The following is a 21,098-nucleotide window of genomic DNA, read 5'->3' on the forward strand; positions in this document are numbered from 1 at the left end:
TTAACACTCCCGTAGAACATAAGATCGTTTATTAGCTATATACATATACACACTACTAATTACAAAGTGTTTTTTTTCTTCGTGTATATGTATATATACACAGAGTACAATAATAATATAGCATTTTTTAAAAAATATCATACGTGTAATAAAAGTTTTACAAATATTATCACACACTTGTTATGAATGTTTTTTTATTTTTTTCCGTCGTTGGGAGTGAGGATGGCCGCGTTATATCGTTATTATTTTTATCGTACAAATATCATCATAATTAAAATGAGCTACATTATTAATAACAATAATAGTAATAATAATAAAATTTTCGTAATAGTGTACGAATGATATAAATAATATAATTATTTCTATTTGTGTGTATAGTGGCCATTCGTTCAATAAATATTTACACATGAATCATTAATGGTACAATGGGGCACGATTTACTTAATTTTTCGATTTTGTCTTATTGGATTATGGGTTATTATTTTTTGTAATTCAGTCCGATTTGTTGCGTTAATTTGTCAATTAGATGGAATATTCGATGGAAATTATAGACGAACAATTTCTTCTTGGTATGTAAAATTGACAAACTAGGTAGAAAAATTGGCTCGTTCAAGCCCGTCTTTGTTCCTTTATATTTTCCTTTGAAATTTGTAAACGCGAGAATATTTTTCGCTTTTGTTGTTACAGTTAATAAATAAATTCAATCATTTATGATGATAATGACAATAATAATAATAATGTTGTTATAAATATTGTGTATATTAATGTATAATAATTCAGTACGTAGTTAGGCTAAATGAATTTTTTACTCTTTTGATGTACCGAAAAAAAATCTTCGGTAGGCCTTCTGACGCAATGTATAGGCCGGTACAGGTGGCAGCTTTTCATTTATTTAACGCATCACGTGAAAAAGGCAATATATGTCACGATCAAATACGTTTTTTTTTAGATAGAAATATAAATATATTGAACAGAGAAAAAAAAAATAAAAAGTTGGCAGTGTTCCATGTGTCATTAATTCAATTCTCGCGAATCGTTCGAACGCTCTCATCACCATCTACATCGTTCGGAAAAATTTAAACATGGAATGACGATTATAAGCACGATGCATCATTAAAAATCTGTGTACAGAGAGAAAAATTTGCGCGTCTTGTTCTCAACACCCATACAAATGTTTTTATCAAATAATACTTTGAAGAATATTTCACATAAAGACAAAGACGTAGGTAGATTTTTATATACGTAAAAAAAGAAATGCATTCAAGGAATGAATTCGAAAGGAACACGAACGTCGATCCGCGACGTTGCTTTTTTTCTTCGTTTTCTTTGAAGCAGCCTATTGGTAGTAAATGTACATTGATTTCTTTCAGTTTTCTTATACACAATTACAAAAAATAATATAAACAATTACGAATTTATCGCGAATAATCTTAAGAAATAATCATTTCCAATGAGATCGTAATACTAAAGTTTTGACTTTTATATAATATTTATAAATAGACAGAAGTACGATGTTTTTGTTATTTTTTTTTGTAAAATCATTCGAATTTTCGCACACTTGTCATTTGTACCAAAAAATCTTTCGCTCCTCGTTCATTCTTGCGTTAATTTCTGGGCAAGTACCAGAAATTTTCTCACAAATAAGCGTTCCATAGAAAAATTTGTATTAAAAACGAATCACATTGTTGATTTGTTCTTTTATGTTTTATTTTGTATTTTTTTTTTGAGTCGATGCTTTCCTTTAAATGTTAGTTTTGTCTCCGATCAAAGCTGCCATGGCGTCTAAGCGTTTTTAAAAAATGTATTTATCATGAATATCCCTCTTCGTTCCATTTCATTTTGACTCTAAATTGCGTTTGAAAAATTTCTTTTCTTTCTTTTTTCCCTTGAGGACGTAGTAGCAAAAAATTCGGTAGAAAAACTTTCAATTCCTTATTAGAATATTCTCGGATTTGTGTAGTCATACAAATTTAATATTATCATTGATATTCAATAACTTTTATGTTTTTAGCTAAAAGAAGACGTGGATTTAAAAATGAGAGTGGAAAAAGAAAAACGATGGTTCATCGTTTTTCGTTACTTTTTCGTATAAGTCTTTTGCGATTAATTTGAGTATTTTTAGATTTAAAAATGTGTAAATTCCCGTTCGGAGGTACGAAAACCGCACGTAATTTTTTTATTCTTCATTGTTTTCTTTTCGATTGTTCTTGCTCTTCTGTTTTTTTTTCTTTTTCATTTTCCTTCTTCATCGTCGCGGAGATAATGCGTGGTTTGAAACATTCGTTCGATAGAGGTTCGGATAAAAAAATAGGAAAGTGTTTTTTTTTCTCTTCGCGCTTGTCTCGAGCTATCTTCTATTTTCTTGTTGTTTTTTTTTTTTTTTATTTTTGTTCGGCATCGAGATTGAGAATTTTCATTCAACTCTCACTTATTATCTATGGCAGTCGTTGTAGCTTAGCTACGTACGATTTATTTCCACTTTTGCTTCTTGCATCGCGTTTCTAGTTTTGCCTCTTTGAATGTATTGTTTTTGTTACGTCCAAGGGTCGCGTGCTTTTTTTTTCTAATAAGCTGTCTGAGAGCGGAAGCGTGTTGCGCGACGCTCTTGTCCTTTGTCTTTTTTCCTCTTTATTCCTCACTTTTGTTCACTTTAATTACTATCTAATATTGGCAAGTTTACGGATTTAGTCCGACTCAAGCGGTGGGTCGATTCTTCTGGTTTTTTCGTTCCTGCTTCTTCGGCGCGACGACAGTATTTTTTCGCGCAGCGAGCAAATACTTAAATTCCTTTTTTTTCCTTCATGACGTCGTAGCCTCTTCTTACCTTCAGCATTTCTAGCCATACATTCACTATTCCTGATGTTCTCTTATTTTTCATTGGCCACGTCTTCGAATTTCGTTAATTCAATGTCAAACGATGGCACAAGCTCAATCAGCTTTGTTAATATCTATTTTGAGAAACTTTTAACACTCAAACTCAGAGGCCGTTATTGCATTCAAGTCTTTCATTAGACCCTCCAAATTCGCCATTTCCTGATTCAATTCCTCGGTACTGTAGGATGGCTGAAACATTGAAATCTAGATGAATTTTGTTTCTTCTATTTTTCGAACTTCAACGTTTATACATTTAAATAAGCGAAAAATTAATTTCGTTCGAAAATTTGTTATTTTTGTTATAGCCTTCGACCTTAAAACTTTCTATTTTAATCGTTCGGCGCTGCATTACTGGAAGCGATTGGCTCGAAAAATTTGAATTGTATAGCAAGAATATTTTTATATGGGATTCTGATTTTATAGCAAATTCGAAAACTGCGGCCCTTCGTCGACAAATAAAACTAGGGTTATTCGTACGTTATTGTGCGTTATCAACAAGAGACAAGACCACAGTCAGGATCTATGTATCAAATTCAATAAATTAATGTCGAAAAAATGCACTGAACTTCGGTACCAACTCTGCGACTAGAACTTTTGAAAAAAATGATACCTTTAATCGTTCAATTTCTTCAGCTGTATGAGAAGGATTCGATACGGATGCGAGACGATTTTTCGTCAACTGGCTCGTCGTTCCTGGCACCTTTTTGTATGGGCTTCCAGAAATTGTTGGCCGGACCGTCACTTGAGTGCCTATAGAATTACAAGACAAATTTAATCCCCGAATATCCATGGTAGCTTAAAGCAATTAATCGTTTTCACGACACATGATGGAAGAAACTTTTAAGCAAATGATGAACAAACTTTTCTTTCAAGTTATCAGAATTTGATGACAAATCAATGTAAAAAATATTTTTTTTTTTCGATTCGATAAATTCTAATTGAACATTGAAAAATCTTTACCGCCGTGTTTTTGTTGCGCGGGTGTTGATGGAGCGGATTGGGGCGGAGGTGCCGGAACGCTGAAGCTTTTTAGCGGATGGCCCTGCAGTCTTTTACCACTTCCCATGCCTTCGACGAGAGGACCACTCGATGTCACCGACTGACTTCCGCTCACATAATGACCAGGTGCATATGGGCTGTTTGATGTGTAGCTTTGGCTCGTTGGTCCGTACGAGATCTATGGTATCGATCAAATCATTAAATTTCACATATTAAGGTTAAAATGCAAAATTTGCTTAGTAAAGGAACATTTGTAAAACGCAAACCTGAGACTGAAGTGGCTCGTAAGTGCTTGGCATGGAGCACGAATCCGGGCTGGATTCAGGAGTTGGTTCTAGGGTTATGTGAGCCCTGCTGAGGCTGTACTGGGCTACAGTGCGTGGATAGTTCGCTCTTGCTGACGGTACATCGTTGCAAGATCCGTGGATTGTTGGCTGTGACATGCTGCCATTGACGACTGGTGTCGCAGTCGCGATCGCTGTTGATTAATATTACAATAAATTCAAACATTTTTACTGATGATTCATATCAGGCCGCAACGAAATTTCTTCACTTCGTTGTCCAAAGTTTCGTCCAAAAAACCATACTTTTGTGGAATCGTAAAATAGATTTGTATGAAATAAAAAATTGGCAAAACAGTGGCCGACGAAATAAATAGAAATGTAAAATAAATAAATAAAGAAAACGCGTTACTCACGTTGATGCAATTGACCACCATCGACCGGGAGTGCTATAAGCTTTGGTTTATTGTGACTACCACGACTGTGTTGCCGAGTCAGGGTCGAGCACTTATCGTCCACGTTTCCTAAATGTTTTTGTTTTCCGCGATAAAAGTACACGAGAAAACAAGGGAACAAAAATTATAAGCAACAAAATCCGGGTAAATTGTGTATGAAAAAAATCACGGGATTCATCGTTACGATTGAAATAACTGTCAAATGATCGAAACAAACTGTGAGACCTCTTATAAAATGATCCTTTTCATTATTTTTCTTTCTTGGTTATTTTATCTACTTACCCATATAACTCGGCACATACGTCCTTTTGTCCAAAGAACTTGAATTAAGGGGTACGTTGTCTTGGGGATAATCCTGGTTCCCCGAAGATCTTGGTAGTGTATTACTCACGACGCCACTAGTTGAAGCTTCCCCGTTTATCGACGATTTTTCCAGAGCTTTGAGCTCCATCTGATCGTGATGAATCCACAAATCCGGTGGCTTTATGTTTGTCTTCTGATTCGACTCTTTCATGTACCTTCATTCCGATCAAAAAATCACAAAACAATGGTTAGTTCCGGGTAAAAAAAATATCAAGTAGACACAGAAATTATCCTTATTTTGCAATGAAAAGACTGTTACACTAATCGTTTCATCTCACGAAGAAAAAATCTGGAAACAATGTACAAATTTTTCCTAGCTCTACTATCCATGTTTTTTTATTTTAAAAAACTTTGGATATTTCAAAGGAGTTTGACTTTTTTTTTATGCTGCCGTATTTGAGCACGTCAGGAACAACGTAGAAACTGTATTGACCGAGTCGAGTGACATGAAATAACCATTTTTACCCTTTCTTTCGTTCCGGTGAGTCAGGACTCCGACGGCAACAAACGACGACTACGACGACGGCAATTCCAGTTGCGAGGACGATGGTGCATCCGACAATTATGTAAATAAGTATACCAGACAATCCTCGTCCATCTGAATTCAAAATGTCAGAGTTTCATCAGTTTCATTAATCATTCACTAACTTCATGTGGCAAGTGATGGAACAAAAGAATGAAAAATAATTTTTGGGTGCATTGTGTTTATTTATTGGAACTTCAAGGATCCTGGGTTTTTTTATTTAAAAGATTTTCTTAGAAATTTTCTCTCTGCAGACCAAGATGGACAGTGGTTTCGAAATGTTTGTTTTGACAGTTTATTAAAGTGAATGAGGCGCACAGAGTGAAAGAGTTCGTGAATAAGTTCTTACCTCGAGCATGCACTTCGTCATAGAATTCCATGCCATTGCCTAGTGATGATTCAAACGAAGAGAAACAAAAAATTACGACAATTAGCATTCCTGTGCCAATGAAAAAGCACAAATTAAAAACCGAAAAATCAACAAAAATTAAGCAAACTCTAAGGCATTCCTTGCGGACGATTTAACAGAAAAAAGGTGGAATATGTGAATAAAAAATCATATGAAATCAATGAAAGCGTACAGAACGATCGACTCGAATAAACACCAGTAGAGCAAACTACGACAGCCTTGGAGTAACGAAACTACAATAACTATTCCACGAGCTACAAAACAATATTTTTATTATCACACGTGGCTAAGTGTACTGTACTGTTTTTGACGACACAAAAAATTGTGCGATTCATCATTTTAATACGGATTACTACGTATTTGTCGAAGTTACGTACTCGGAAGTGTTTTGAATGTAACAGTAGAAGAAAACGGTCCATTCCCTCTGTTGTTCCGGGCTTGTATTTTGAAGTAATACGTAGTACTTGTCTTCAGTCCTCTGACGGCATACTCGGTCTTATTACCAACCATTCCATCAACGATCCAGTCTCGATCTCGTTTCGTTATGTCCGTTGAATACGATATAATATATCCTGCATATTGATTTTTATCACTTAAAAATTTTAAGAAGGTAACGGTCGAACGAACATTTTCAAATAAAAGGATAAAAAGTTGGTGAATAAGAAGTTTTATTATTTCAAGATCGAGGATCTGAAATCTACGAAATTACCTGTGATTTGACCATTGGGCTGTTTTGGAGGTAACCAGCGCAAGACGACAGCAGTTGGCCTTTCTTCGTTGCTTTGAACGGTCAAGTTGCGTGGCGCTGATGCAGGCGCAGCTTCCTGCGTTTGATTCAGCACGACCATACTCCAAGGAGATTCGCGACGTCCCTTCACCACTTTGACAGCAAACTCGTATTGGGTATTCGGCCTCAAATCTCCGATCATACAGTTCAAATCACTCGCGTTGAAATATTTGTAGCGTGGATTTATGCTCGGATAAGGAGCGTATCTCACGATGTAGTAACGACTATCACTCACGAACTGCTCGGTTTTCGGAGAAAATAAAATCATTCGAAATTTAGTTTGATTAATTGAGAATAAACTCAATAGATCGTTTCTCATTAGAAATTCGATCTATCGATGCGGTGAATTAGGTTATTTTACTCAAAATATTATTCGAATACCTGAATTTTTGGGAATGTCATGTCGATCCAGTACAAAACGACGGTGTTGGCTGAGAGTACGATCGCTTTGATACCTATCGGGGGTGTAAGCGGTGTGACAGATTCTGGTGCAGATTTTTCAATAGTGCGAACGTTCGCATATGCGGGAGAACCTTGACCCTGGTCATTCGTCGCGCTCAGAGATATGACGTATTCCGCCTGCGGTTCTGTAATGATTTAAGTAGAAAATTAATTTTCGAGCGTATTTAAAAAAAGTGATGAGGAAAGAAATTACTGCAAACAAAATTCAATCAGCTAAAAATTTGCAAGCAAAACATTCTATAACCACCTTAGTAGCAAATATTATTTTCATGGAAGCTCATAGGTTGACAGTAGGAGAAAAAGCGCTTGAATTTCAAGTAACAAAAGTAGTGAGATGTCAAATTAAGTTACCAAGATTATTGATCGTAAAAAAGCGTTGCTTTCCATCGACCGTTTCTGTGAAAACGTCCGGAAAGCCTTTGCCCCAACCGATTTTATAGCCTCGAATTTTGATTTTGTCTTCTTTGGGAGGATTCCACGAGACGGAAATCGAGTCGGCATTTGCTTTCGCTGTTAAAAGATATTTTACAAGTTTTTAATTGAAGGATTATTTAGCTCTTGAGGAATTCCACAATTATTATTAATTTTATCCCATGCGAGTATTGAAATAAAAAATGTCGCTTATTACTTCGTATTATGACTGGAGCGTGCGGCACTATGGACTCGTCGAGATCATTTTCGTAAGTCTCGATGCTCATCCAATCGGTCCAAGGTGATGTACCGTTTACATTGAGAGCGCACATTCTCACGTGATAATCGCCATGTTTTTCGAGACCACTAAGAGTGTACTCTCGTTGATTGCCTTCTGTCGTTATGGTGTTTGTGTGAAAACGTCGATCCTGACGTCGATACCGAATTTTGTAGCCTGTTATTATACCATTCTGTCCTTCCAACGGTGGTTCCCAACGGATAATTATACTCTATAAAAAAATAATATTCATCTTGTCACAGAAGAATAACAATTGAGCAGACTTACTAACGTTGAATACCGAGCATAGCGACAGCTGTCAATTGGATGATCAACTACAGAGTTTTTGAATAAATTTTTATAAAATTCAGCTTTTATGTTCAGGCTATTTTCTGAATAAAAAAAAAACGTTTTTTTGTAAAAACCGGAACTTCTTTGGGGAAAATTCTCCAAGTGCAAAATCCATGTCATATTCATACTTTTACTCTCCCGAACTGGAGCGAAATATTCTGACATTCGTGTTTCCAACGCGAGCACAGCCGTTCTGTCGTTAAACAAGAGAATTCATTTTCATTCGAGGATCTTCGCTTGATTTAACTCACCGTTGAGCTGGCAGTTTCGAGAGTGACATTGTGAGGTGGATGGGAAGGAGGTGCGCTGAATGTTCTCACTGTAATTTCACCGCTGGGCGCACCTGGGCCATTTTCGTTAACAGCCTGCAGCCATATACTGTAATCGGTGTAAGGCACCAATTCGATCAACTCGAAATTCGTGCTCGTGGTTTCTAGTGTCTTTTCATTCTCATCGCTCTAAAAATCGAACGAAAAATCGTACAGTCGGAATACACAATAAAACGAACAATAATATAAAAACAGACATTTTTTATGCCCTTTTTTCGACCTGAATGAAATTTTTCAGGCTGAAAATAAAAAATATTCTACCAACTTCCATGTGTCGCATGTGGCCATAAAGGAAGTTCAATTAGAAACAAGCTAACGGAATGAACGTACCTTCATGAACGCGACTATGTATTTTGAGATTCTGCCGTTTACGATGAGCGGCTCTTCCCAGGACAGAGCGATACTGACGCTGCTGGTTGCGTGGCCTTCAAGATTTTGCGGGGGCCCTGGTACATCAGCCTAAAATTGTGGAACATTTTTTTCAAATAAAACATACAAATTCGTCTCCATAACAAAATTAAATAATTTCCCTTCCGTGCGAAATGAAGGAGGCAAAGTTCCAAGCACTAAAACTCATCGCAGCCAACTGCGATTCATTTGAATAATTTCAATTCCCAGAATCTAATTGAGATCGAAATTAATCGAAGTTTTAAATGATTGAATGAAATAATTGAGCGAACCTCGGAGTGGGTCGTGACTCGAAGAGTCTCGCTGGAGGCTCCAGCCCCTCGGGAATTGTGGGCTACAGCCCGGAATTGATAAGTCACGCCAGGTTGAAGACCGCGTACCACGACTTCTAGTTGCTTGTGGAGCGTGTTCACTACTCGTTCTCTGTGGTAATCAATTTGTATTTATCTCATTACTAAATGCTATCTTTTACTTATCCTGATGTTGGATATTTATCGTTATTTTATAAACCGAGGACTCGAAGATAAAGGAACCCTGACAAAAGTCTCGTTACATTTTGATTCTATTAAAAGGCAAAAAACATTTGATATATTTTTGCTCTTTTGTCTTGATTATGAATCAAGGAAAAGCAGAAATACTGGGGAAAAAATCGATAAATTCGGCCACACTCATGGCATGTTGCTTCAAGTGAAGAATTTATTCACCTTTGCGATCCTTCCTGTTTGTAGTATACATAATAGGTGAGAAAGTCACCGTTCGCGTTCTCCGGTTCTTGCCAGCGTAGCGTGACGAATCTGGATGCGACGATAGCGACGCTCAGATTTTTAGGAGGCGAAGGAACGCTGCCACCTTCAAGCCCGGACTCGAAGCTGTCGGTGTCATCTAGAAAATGGGATTCCGGATCGTAAAGGGAATTGGGATCGTTAACGGGTCCGAGAAAATCCGCTGGATCGTCGGACGGACTAATCGACAACGGCGGATTCGGGGTGTACGCGGATAAAGTATGACCCAAGAGTGTGCTCGGATGTTGCCACGTGTTGTTGTACAACGGTCGCTGCGACAATATTTTTTTCTTCTGGACCGAACGCACCGTCGTCGATTTCGAGGATTGCGCTTTTTCTTCGCGTTTCAATTATTTCCCAGAGGCAGGTTTTTCATTCCGTATCCGTAATTTTGTACATTTTGTTAGCATGCCGCACATTTAGTAGGCAAGGAAATTAAGGGGATTCCAGAAACAAAAGAAAGAAAAACAAACGAAAAAAAACAACATTAAATAAACAAATAATACAACAAATCATAAATTAATGAGAAAATCAATCAATTTATTTCATTAATGAATTGTCAAATAATAATAACACCAACGACGAAAATGACTAACTAAACTTTTACGTCAAAATTAAAAATTCTTTGAACACAGCTTCGTTCTATTCAGCCTTTTTGTACTCACTCGGTTGGTTTATCGTCAGTCTCGCCGATGCCTGAACGTAACCCGCCGCGTTATATCCGATGCATTGAAAAATACCGGCATCGATCGCTAGTAGACCGTTTATCCTCAAGTTGTTGCTGGAACGTATCAATTCGATAGGAGGATTAAGAAAAAAATTGATATCTTCATTCATCGAGGTTTAGTTCCGGAACAAATGGATGAAATACTGTAAAAATATTTCTCAGGAAGAGTTAAAATGTTGTAACGAAATCGAACATTTTTTTCCAGTGTTTTTTTTTTTATATATTCAGAATGTTTTTGCTCTTTGTAAAAAAGGGTGGAAAATTCTAGTTTTTTTGGACTCAAAATTTTTGGGCTGTTTTCTCTCGCTTTTCCTTACCTATTGACCAGCTGCCAATATTGGCTCAGAGTTATTCTCTCGCCGTTTTTCAGCCACGTGACTTTGGGCTCTGGTTTACCGTAAATTTCGCACTCGAATTCCAAATCTTGATTCTCGTTCGCGACTTTGTCTTCTGGTCGTTTGATGAATCTCGGAGGCACTGAGGAATCATGCAACGATCATAGAATTCGATCGGAATGGTTTATTCGTAGGCGACATTGAACAATTGACACTTTTACGCAGTTGAGACAAAACATCCAGAAAATCTAGCTTCGAAGTGTCTTCAAGTGTCGCTACAGGTAACAGCAAATCAATTTTATTGATTATGACATCATATTTTACAATGTATGAACAATATTTCCGGAATTTTGAAAATCCGAACATCAATAATCAACTCGATGGTAGCAAATCTTCAGAGACACTTCAGAAATAAGTTGTCCATCGGTGAACAGCGTTAATCGAAATCTACTCGACCGATTCATTTGAAATTTGGCATGGTACTTCCATACAAAATCGATCAGGTATCTACGAGACGATTTTTTTTCTCTATTTTTTGCATTTTTTGTGACACTCGGAAGTGAAAAGACTGGTTTTCGTACAAAAAAGGAGCTTATTTGTTATTGTGAGATTAATAATCATGAAAAATTGGAAAAAAGCTCTCGCAGATACCTGGTCAATTTTGTGAGGAAGTAACATATGCCAAATTTCAGAAGTATCGGTCGAGTAGATTTCGATTTACACTGTTCATCGGTGGACAATTTTTTTCCAAAGTGCCTCTGCTACCACCATCGAGTTAATGATTGATATTCGAGTTTTAAAAATTCGGGAAATCTGGTTAATATGTTGTATTATGGTGTCACAATCAGTAAAATAAATTTGTGTTATCTGTAGCGTCTAAAAAAATTCTTAAACTTTTTTTTTCACCGAATTGACGTTACCCCGGCCTTGAATCGATTTGAAAAACGATTAAATGGAAAAGATTTGAAAAGAATTTTCTTCGTTTTCTCTAATTTATGCTCACCTTGAACATTGACTTCAGCAACGGCGTCGAGCGTATCCTCGTCGTTTTCTGCTCGGCACTGGTAAGAGCCATGGTCCTTTTCCTTTACGTCCATGATCATGAGACTCGAAGCCGCGACTTTTCGATATCTTGAGAAGAGCAAAAATAAATTGTTCAATATTGAGTACGAGCAAAAAAGTAACCGTACAAATGGGAGTAAATCGAGGCTCTTGTCAGGATATAAATTGTTGTTTTTGATCATTTAACGAGCCACGGAAAAAGGGTTGAAACGATAAAAAATACAGAAATTTTGAGAAATATCTTTAGTTCACGAATCATCAATGAATTTGTGAATGAAAAGGGAATAAAATTCAAAGCTCGAGTTCGAATCCTTTGACTTTAAACTCTTGAAGTATCGAGGGGTCTGGAAATTTCGTAGTTTATTAGCACATTACCGCGAATCTAGCGCTGCCAGGTCAACCGCAACTCCGTCCTTGAGCCAAGTAATGCTCGGTCTGGGATTTCCATTCGCCGCACACTCGAGAGTTATGGACGAGCCCTCGATCGCGTATTGTTCCGTGGGCTTTGCTATGAAAACCGGAGCACTCGAACCTTGGTCTGGAACCAAAGTGAACCGTGGAGAAAAAAAACGACGAAATTTTAAAATGAAATTCACTCTTTACGATTCCTTTCATACGTCAATTGAAATCTCCCCCTCGTCAACGAATTAAAGTTATCGAGTGGACGTTGAAAAGACAAAAAATTTCGAATGCAAAGTGGTCGAAAAATTGAATAACTTTACGAAGAAAAGTAATAAAGAGCCGAATTCGTCGTGGGGACAATTCAGTCAATAAAAAATGACGGGCTGAAACATCGTCAAATTTCGAGTCTGCCAATCCACCCACCGATGTCACTGGCCAAAAGAGCAAGTTGGGCCTTGTTGCTGAGCCTGAATTGTCCGAATCCACTGGCATTGCATCTGTAAGAACCTACGTCGTGTGATTTGACATCGTCGATTTCGAGAGCACCTGAAAAAGCCAAAAAGCGAGTAAAAATCGTAGCTCGTCGCGCAGCATTTCAGATGAATTTCCATGAACCTTGCTTCCATAAAAACCCACTGAAAACTATCTCGCTATTCGACTTTCTTTCACAGAGAAAAAGGCTTTCAATATACGCAGCAAATTTATACACCGGACTCGATAAAAACAAGTGCAGCATTCCGGGTTGATTTATTCCCACATTTTGTTTACATACCGGAAGGCATTACGGTCATTCGGCTCTCGTCCAAACCCAGAGGATGTTCATCTTTGAGCCAATGAATTTTCAACAGACTCGACGACGTCGGCAGCGCGCAATTCAGATACGCGATTTGTCCTGGGTAGACCATCGTGTCCTGGGGCTCTTTGTCGAATCCCGGCAAGCCTTAGCGCAGAAAGAAAAACTTAGTTAATCGACCGAACAAAATTGACGGCAAATTTTCCTCCCATGAGATTCGATCTCTCGATATTTTCAGAGCGACGAATGATTTTTCCTCATAGATACTTACTCGCAAGTTTAATTGTCGCTGGACGCGAAACGATCGAGCCAATGCCGTCGACCGTTGCCAGACATTGGTAACTGCCAGTGAGTTCCGGGCTTTCGGAATAAACGCTGCTTATGTACAACGAGCCATTGGCCAGCTGCGAACTGTAACAACAACAAATCATCGCTTTCAGCTCGAGACCACCACCCAAAGCTCCACTTTTCGTGAGTAATAAACCACGACGATCCCCATCTGCTCGCCTTTGGGGATCCATAACGTCGCGACGACTCCGCGACGGATCTTTTATTTGCCAATGTATTTACGGATACAATATGAATTTGCGGGGCTGCTCGGGCTGCATTTCACTCGCTTTTTTCAACTTTTGGTATCCACGACGATCGCTCCTCGATGGAAAACTCGTTTCCGTTATTTCTCAATCTTTCGTTCGTATCGAAACGACTTAGGATCGATCGTCGCCGTTTTTTCCAACGTTTTTTAAAGCTCGTATTCGCGAACAATTTTGTGAATGAAAATTGAATTTTTTGAAAATTCTTACTCGCTTTTATTATCTCGAAAGTTAGAAACGAACAAAAGTCAGCGACGATCGACAGCAAATTACGAATTTTTCTTTTTATCCTGAAGCTGAGGACCGAGATCGAGTAACTCGGTGAAAATGAGTTCGATCGCCACGGAATTTAGTTCTGAATAAGCAGTAATTGTATCAACTGTTTACCGATAGCTGTCGCCGATGAAATTGATGGGCTGACCGTCGTCGCTTCTCCATTGAATGGTTGGCTGTCCATAAAGACTGGTTGCCTGACAATCGAGTCTGGCCGAACCACCCATTTCGACCACAACATCCTGTGGCTCGACCTTGAATTGCAAGCCCCCGGCAGCTCGGGCTGGAAAATGCAAGAAAAAATGAAATAAATCGATTGGAAGGGGAGAAAAAAATGTTGCGTGAAAAATGATTAGGTGGCGGTCCGCGGGTGAATTTTTCATGGGAAAAAATCGGGCGCCGTGAAATCTTCGTGTTCGTTGAATTTCTCGTGAAAATAATCCACGAAGAATCTCTAAAGCTTTTGTTTCCTGCGACAAAACTACGATCGCCCAGGGGAGAACGAACCCGGCACTTTCTCATTGGTGGCGAAGCATCGTAGAAGGTTTTGAGTATTTCGGAAGATGAGTGAAGAGGCACCGGCGGCCTGCACGGCTGAACGATCGTGTCGGCAACCGGAGAGAGGCTCGCGAAGAAAAGAAAAGAAAAATAAACGCGGGGAAGCGCGTGACGAGAAGAGCAAAGCAGGCTCCATTAAGCTATCAAATTTTGGCTCCTGTTTTGCCGAGTGCTCGGTTACCTCGGCGAACCGACGATGCGGGTCGAGCTCGACCTCGTCCTCGCCGCGAGCAGATCGAATAAAGGCGCTCAGAAAAAGGACGACGAGTATTTTTTCATCGATTAAATTCGACGGAAAAAATCGCTCGAAAATCCACATTTTCTGTGTGAAAACATTCGCAAACACCGAAATTCGGCCCTGCGTGCTCACACCCGAGAAGGAACGAACGATCGACCCCGCAAAAGGCTCCGGGAAATGGTGAACCTCAAAAAACCTAGATAGCAGGTTTTTGATACCGTTCAAGACGGGAAAGGGTGTAAGGGCACTTGGCGCAATGCTCGAGCAACAATATTTAGTCTCATGCTCGAAACTTTCGTTCGGGGAGAAGAGCAGGTTAAAAGAAAAAAGTAAATGCGCGGGCGGCGTCGTAACTGCGGATTCGCGGGGAAGACGAGAGACGTGGATTGTATAGGTGAGTCGGAGGGCGTATCGAGTGTCACGAAAACACTCGAAAGTTTGAACAGGAGGGAAAAAGGTGGCGCTGGTTCTTTTGGTTGAGCTGGTAGTATCGCATTGTGCGCCGAGGAACGAGGCTCGTAGTCCAGAGCTGAAGGGAGGATTCCGGCTCCGCGGTGTGTGCATACCGGGTGCGACGTTTGTAAAACGACCGGAGGCTATTTTTCCGGAACTCAAGTAGGACAGAAGAAAAGGAACTTTTCAGACGGCAGTTACAGACTTTGGGGACGGCTGGGGAAGCGCCCTCTTCAGATCCCTCGCTGAATGTTGCGCGGAATCCAGGTCGTCGCAGAGGTCAAAGTTGCTTCGCCGTTGCACTCGTTATTCCCGGGTGAGTGAGCGAACGGGAATTCGGCGTCGAGTCGATCGCGGATGGAAGTTGATCGATTTCGCTCCGAAAGACTCGAGCGACCTGCTAAATTTTCTCCTTCAAACTTCTTAATGTCCGAGACGAAAAATAGCCACGTTGCCTTAAGAAATTGAATTTTCCTGCGAGCGTTTTCGACCCATGGACTTTTCCAATCCCCGAAAAAGCTCGTCATTTTCATATTCTCAATTTCTGCACCATTTTGATGTCGACGTTTCTGCAGCGATGAACGAACCCCCGAAAACCAATACTCCCAATTCCGATCGGCGTTGCTGTCCACCACGCTTCCATTTTGCGTGCCCCATCTCCGAAAAAATCGCAACCAGACGCGATTGTCACGACGCTGAAGCTTGCAACGTTCGAGTCCAACAAAACGAACGAAAAAAACATTTGTAATTCGCCAATTTTTCATTTCACGAAGTATCCGCGGGCAGCTTGAAAAACTACGAATTGCAAATTCGACAGGAAACGAAATTGAAGAATTACTAGAATTATTGGAGGGCTTTTCTAAATCGTATCGTTGAACTCCAACGTTGCAAACTTCAGCGTCATGCGATTGTCTCACCCGGTACATGCTGGGAGAGGAACAAAGGGACGAGCTACCCCGAGACTCACTTCATCCCGCAGGGTATACATAGACTCCCCACTTATACCCTACTTTTGTATTGTAGCATCGCGTCTACCCCACAATATTAACACAAACGTTAGAAAGAAAGAAAGAAAGAGGAAGAGAGAGAGAGGGAGAGAGGTCTCGAAAGAAACAGCGGTGAGCCGTTTCACGACGCCTTTCAAGCTCGAATTCGAGCCCTTCACCCTCACTCTTTGCCCCTGGTGCTCGACATCCACGTGAATTTTCTACGGTATTATACTCGTGGCGAATGATACGTGTAATATTGGTTCTTGCTTGCGCCATATTTTCGACGCGTAACACGAGAATTGGGGGCAGTTCACGATGGCCTTTATTTATCGAGGAAAAATGGGCTGTTAAGGGGGTGCAGTGCGTTCGAGTGAAATGAACGAGGTTGCTCGCCTCTCGCATCGCTCTTGACCGACTCGCTTTTTTCGTTTTAATTGACAAATTATCCTCCCTGGAACGCTCATGATCAATCGTTCGATCCTCCAAAGGATTTTCCGGCTTCATTTATATTCCATTGACCCGAAGGCCCTCGATAAAACGAAGCTCCCATTTTCGCTCGCTTGCCTGATAAATATCCGGGATTTTTGTTTTTCCAATTCCGCATTCGATATCTTCATCGTCGCCTTTGTAACAGAAAATATTTTCATCGTCGAGACGTCGCTACCCCTCAAACGGTGACAATGTGAAAAATGGTGAATCGCGATTGAACGAAATCTCCGCATCGGGCAGCCGGCTCTCGCGCCTTCGAACGTATCGCCCGCACCAGCAACAAAATCCTTTCAATTCCTCGTTATTTATGATCGAATTTCGCAACACTCCGCAAAGCCGCGACGATTTATCGAGGCGCTTCGTCTCTCCCCGATTCTCCACGATCTCGCGTAAACCCCCGCGCTCCTCGGCACAGCGAAGGGAGCTCATGAAATAAAATAAATAACGAAAAATACGACGGAATGTATCGCCGAAAGTGGAAAACCTTTTCAACCGTTTCGAAGCGCGCTCGATCACTCTGTCTTCCGAAAATACCGATCAAAAATCCTCCCAAACTGGGCGAAAGTCGGAAAATCATTTCGAACGGATTCCCCGCAGAGGGTGGGATTCGTCTTGGAACGATACTTTGTCAAGGGCGGTACGAAAATAACGGAAAATATACACGGACAACGAAGAAATCGACGGAAATAAGTTCATTAGCGTCTCTACCTTAAAAAACCTCCGGTTGAGAAATCCGCAACAAGAAAACGGAGAAAAATAAATGCGACGCTTGGAGTGCGCCCTCGAGGCAGCGAATTCTCCTCGAAGGGTATTTCGGAGATGTCAGTATAGAAACGTCGCTTCGAATATGTACTCTCGCGATTATAATCCCCCTTAAAGCAGTGCAAAACGCGAGCCCGAGTGTGCGTGTGCGTGTGCTCGTGCGAGGAACGTTAGGGCGGAAAACTGGTCGACCCTTAGAATTTATGGCCCTCGTAGTCGTTTCTCGACTCTCTCGCCATCGCCCACGCCTTCGCGAGCAGCCACATTGGTGGGGTTATGCGATGTAAGAATATATTTAAGGTGCTCCGAGCTTCTTGGTCGAATTCATCGCTCCGGTGATCACAAGCCTCGAAATACTCTCGTACATCCAGCAAATTCAATGGCACATTGAGATATCGAGTCAAAGTGAGTTTCTAGATTATTGGATTGAATTTTGAGGCAAGCGAGTGAACTGCGCAGTTTTCGGGAAACGAGGACCGGTGACTTCGATCGGCGACTTCCAGATTCTGCTGGGTACTTTCGAAATGGGAGATTTTCAGGGCAGCAAATGACGATCGGGGAACGAAGGCGAATTTTTATTTTCAGATCAGGCTACCTTAGGAAATATTGCAACAGAAGTTTAAGAAGTTTCGTTCGTTTCTCGCACTCGCGAACTCGAAATATGTATCGTAACTTTTAGCAATTTTTGCATATCAAATTTTGAAGGATTTTTCTTATTGGGTATTTAGATAAACGCGTGTTTAAATATGAAGAAAAACACACGGGGGAACAGGGACTATGCGCAAAAAATCGTTTGTCTTTCCATATGACGAATAAACGCGCTTCTTACGAAGTTTATGAAAAACGTACACAATAATAATGAAGTATCTAATGAAGGTTTGGGAAAAAATTCGAGACGATATGGTTTTGTTAGTAATAAAGATATTTCAAGTTAAAGATTGAACGAAATTGGTAACGAGCATTCGTATTAATCTCACAGTTGCTTATTTCGTCATTTTGTTTCTTTTCAACTCGGACCATTCCTGCCACAGCTTCTCTCTTTTTATTAATACTTTTTTATTGATCCATTTCCCTTCGTGTTTTCCCTTAGCGCTCTCTGAAGCGATTTTGTACATTAAAAACTGCAGTATTTTAGCCAGGGACGAGTGAAATTTGGGGTTCAGTCGGCGAAGGATCCCCGATTAATGAACGGCTTGTAATTTCATTCGCCACCGAAAGATAAGTTGAAAAAACGTATTTACAATTTTGAATGAATAATTCTGACATTAATTTAGAGTGTAATGTCTTTAATTAGGAAGTTAAAATCGACCGAATTTAGATACCCATAAAATACGATCTTTCGGGCACGATCTACTTTAAAAATTTGTGAAATTTTTCAACTCCAATTTCAATAATTTTGTTCAAAATTTTAACTAGAGAGAATATGAGAAGAAATTTTCCAATTCGGTGGTTCATAAATTGCACCGCACATAGTTCGGGTACGAAAAAGCGTTCGCCAAGTTAGTGAGTTTCCTCAGAATTCGTTTTTATGAAGATTCAACGGTTATCACTGACTGCAATCCCATTAGAGCGTCAATCCAATGCACGATGAGCGTGAATAGGTAATTCTTCGAGATGCAAAGTCGACGAAGAGCCGAGAGGTCTACGCGGAGTAAGATTGAAGGCACGAACCACGGGGCGCAGCTTATCAACGAGGATTAGCTCGAGTTACGGTCCCGCGACTCCGAATTCACTTTGTCGGCAGTTGGCTGTCGTCCAGAAGTTATTCGAAACTTTTCTATAGGATAATCGATTATTGGAATGGAGCGTGAAGAGCATCGCAGGTGCTTGCGGACCGCTGACAATTGCGTCATAGACAACGTGACATTTTTGGAACGAAGTTTACTCCGCGCGAGGGATTCCTTTGAAAGAGGAAGCCCGAAGCTTCGGGCAGCGTCGGGCGGCAATGGCGGAACGTGTGGAAAACCAATTTTCACCTCGAAAACAACGAGAGAGAGAGAGAGTTGCGGCCGATTTTGACACAAAATTTACTCGATCATTAATAGCTCGGAATGCAGACAACGAAAATATTTGAATCCCCATCGAATAGTGACGAATGCCCTGCAGCGGCTCGCTTACGCAACATAAAAATAGACGGGGAAGTAGCTCGGTCTAAAGTTGAGCTCCTAAAAGTTCGATCTTCCCTGAGATCTCCGTTGTGTGCTCGAGACATAAAAAACTTTTTCTTACCTATAGCCGAAGGCTTTTACGCCACAAGGAACTGCGTTTTGCACTCGGGATTGCAGGCTCTTACACTTTTCTCGGTGTTTTTATCGCCGAGGAACATTCGGCTGTGCGCAATATCGCGATGGATCGAACGACGAGGCTGAGTGACATTGGCTTGCAAAAAAAGGAAAGCAACGAAAACAACGCGACGAGACCTAATTAAGGTATTCCTTCCACGAACTCGAATATTCTACAAATAACTGATTTTAAACAGCAGTAAAGTAAAAGTGCATGCGAATAGATTGGCCAAATTTCAGGTCAGGTTATCGAACATTTAATGAAGAATTAAAACTTGAAAAATGGTAAAATTTATATACGCGAACTTATGGAGATTTCATCACCAAATTTCGGTTGACGATAAAAATAAAAGGTTGCCGAATCCTTAAATAAGAGGCATGAACGACAGAAGTTGGAAAAATGGCAGAAGCAGAAGCTTTTCCTATGCGACCGCGACTTCTCAGAGGTCAGTAATTACTCGAAAGTTCGAGTGGCCCAATTTGTGCCAGAAAAAATCCGCTCGTGCGATATGAATACGTTAAGGGAAGCCTGAAAACTTGAAATTGTAAGAAAGCGATGAAAAATGCTGTCAAACGAAGAAGCCACTGAAAGGGCTAGAAAAAGGCGGAGCTTTGTGAGCAACGATATCGATCCGAAAAGGATTCGAAAAAAAGGCATGGCTAGAGAAATTTATTGGCGAGGAATAGAAAGGATCCGGGAGCGATTTTCCCCCTCGTGGCATCGGAAAGTAAAGCCAGAAGGAAAAAAGAAGTCTTTGGTGCACGCAATCGCTGGGACTATCGAGCGACGAATGTACTACAAAGTTCATTGGCCAATGTAGACACAGATTGGGGAATAAAGAGGAACGTCGCACGGGGATTGAGACTCTGGAAAGCAGGAACGTGCAATTCTCCTCGTTTCACACAGAGAGAGAGAGAGAGAGAAAAAGCACCGGAGAATATCGCGGGCGGGCTTTTCGTGGGCTGCCTCGTGAATTCGAATGAAAATAAACCGTCGCGGAGCGTTTGATTTACGGTAAGGGAGAGGCGAGGGTGCGACAACCTACCGCACCGTTGAATACCGAAATAGCAGCCTGAGCAAGAGCGAGATGGAAAAGTCTCTCCAACTATTCCCCCGCGCAAGTTTGTTAAAAGGCAAGACGCACCGATCTCGTGTGCATTCGTCGAGCCAACACGAGCCTGTTTATATATACACGAGTCATCATTTGTCCGCCTAATCTCGCGTTGTTTAACGCCCGACTGACAATGTTGATAAACTCACCAACGTGTTTTCCTCGAGGCGTTTATTTATGGGAATACCTCGGAAGAAAAAACAAATCTGCGAATTCAACTCAAAGGCCATCCGGGTTTTTTGATGCGACGATCGTAAGACGGTCCAATCGATTTTTCCGGATGTACGAAAACAACTGGAACTGCTGTGATCCTGATGCC

At 40.4% G+C, this 21,098-nt stretch overlaps 1 protein-coding gene across 3 annotated transcripts in view; it reads right to left on the reverse strand.

Moving 5' to 3' along the window:
• Positions 1 to 12: 12 nt before the first annotated feature.
• fra (frazzled) overlaps positions 13 to 21,098 on the reverse strand; it is a 37,909-nt gene continuing 16,823 nt past the window's right edge. Inside the window, exons 2-26 of one of the 3 annotated variants that reach the window (XM_043423024.1) lie at positions 14,011 to 14,179; positions 13,302 to 13,441; positions 13,010 to 13,177; positions 12,661 to 12,783; positions 12,211 to 12,373; positions 11,777 to 11,904; positions 10,756 to 10,915; positions 10,377 to 10,492; positions 9,634 to 10,048; positions 9,202 to 9,352; positions 8,852 to 8,980; positions 8,444 to 8,650; positions 7,782 to 8,073; positions 7,505 to 7,663; positions 7,073 to 7,278; positions 6,614 to 6,929; positions 6,282 to 6,476; positions 5,845 to 5,883; positions 5,438 to 5,570; positions 4,892 to 5,127; positions 4,571 to 4,678; positions 4,140 to 4,351; positions 3,835 to 4,051; positions 3,485 to 3,624; positions 13 to 3,063 (exon numbers count right to left, since the gene is read on the reverse strand). In XM_043423024.1, the coding sequence (XP_043278959.1) occupies positions 2,965 to 3,063; positions 3,485 to 3,624; positions 3,835 to 4,051; positions 4,140 to 4,351; positions 4,571 to 4,678; positions 4,892 to 5,127; positions 5,438 to 5,570; positions 5,845 to 5,883; positions 6,282 to 6,476; positions 6,614 to 6,929; positions 7,073 to 7,278; positions 7,505 to 7,663; positions 7,782 to 8,073; positions 8,444 to 8,650; positions 8,852 to 8,980; positions 9,202 to 9,352; positions 9,634 to 10,048; positions 10,377 to 10,492; positions 10,756 to 10,915; positions 11,777 to 11,904; positions 12,211 to 12,373; positions 12,661 to 12,783; positions 13,010 to 13,177; positions 13,302 to 13,441; positions 14,011 to 14,179 (4,421 nt within the window). In that variant the 3' untranslated portion in view covers positions 13 to 2,964. Of the gene's footprint in view, positions 3,064 to 3,484; positions 3,625 to 3,834; positions 4,052 to 4,139; positions 4,352 to 4,570; positions 4,679 to 4,891; positions 5,128 to 5,437; positions 5,571 to 5,844; positions 5,935 to 6,281; positions 6,477 to 6,613; positions 6,930 to 7,072; positions 7,279 to 7,504; positions 7,664 to 7,781; positions 8,074 to 8,443; positions 8,651 to 8,851; positions 8,981 to 9,201; positions 9,353 to 9,633; positions 10,049 to 10,376; positions 10,493 to 10,755; positions 10,916 to 11,776; positions 11,905 to 12,210; positions 12,374 to 12,660; positions 12,784 to 13,009; positions 13,178 to 13,301; positions 13,442 to 14,010; positions 14,180 to 21,098 lie in introns of all 3 variants that reach the window. The other 2 variants (XM_043423023.1, XM_043423026.1) reach the window with 2 other exon arrangements.

Source organism: Venturia canescens, chromosome 7 (genome assembly GCF_019457755.1).
Source record: "Venturia canescens isolate UGA chromosome 7, ASM1945775v1, whole genome shotgun sequence".
NCBI classification, from domain to species: Eukaryota; Metazoa; Arthropoda; class Insecta; order Hymenoptera; family Ichneumonidae; genus Venturia; species Venturia canescens.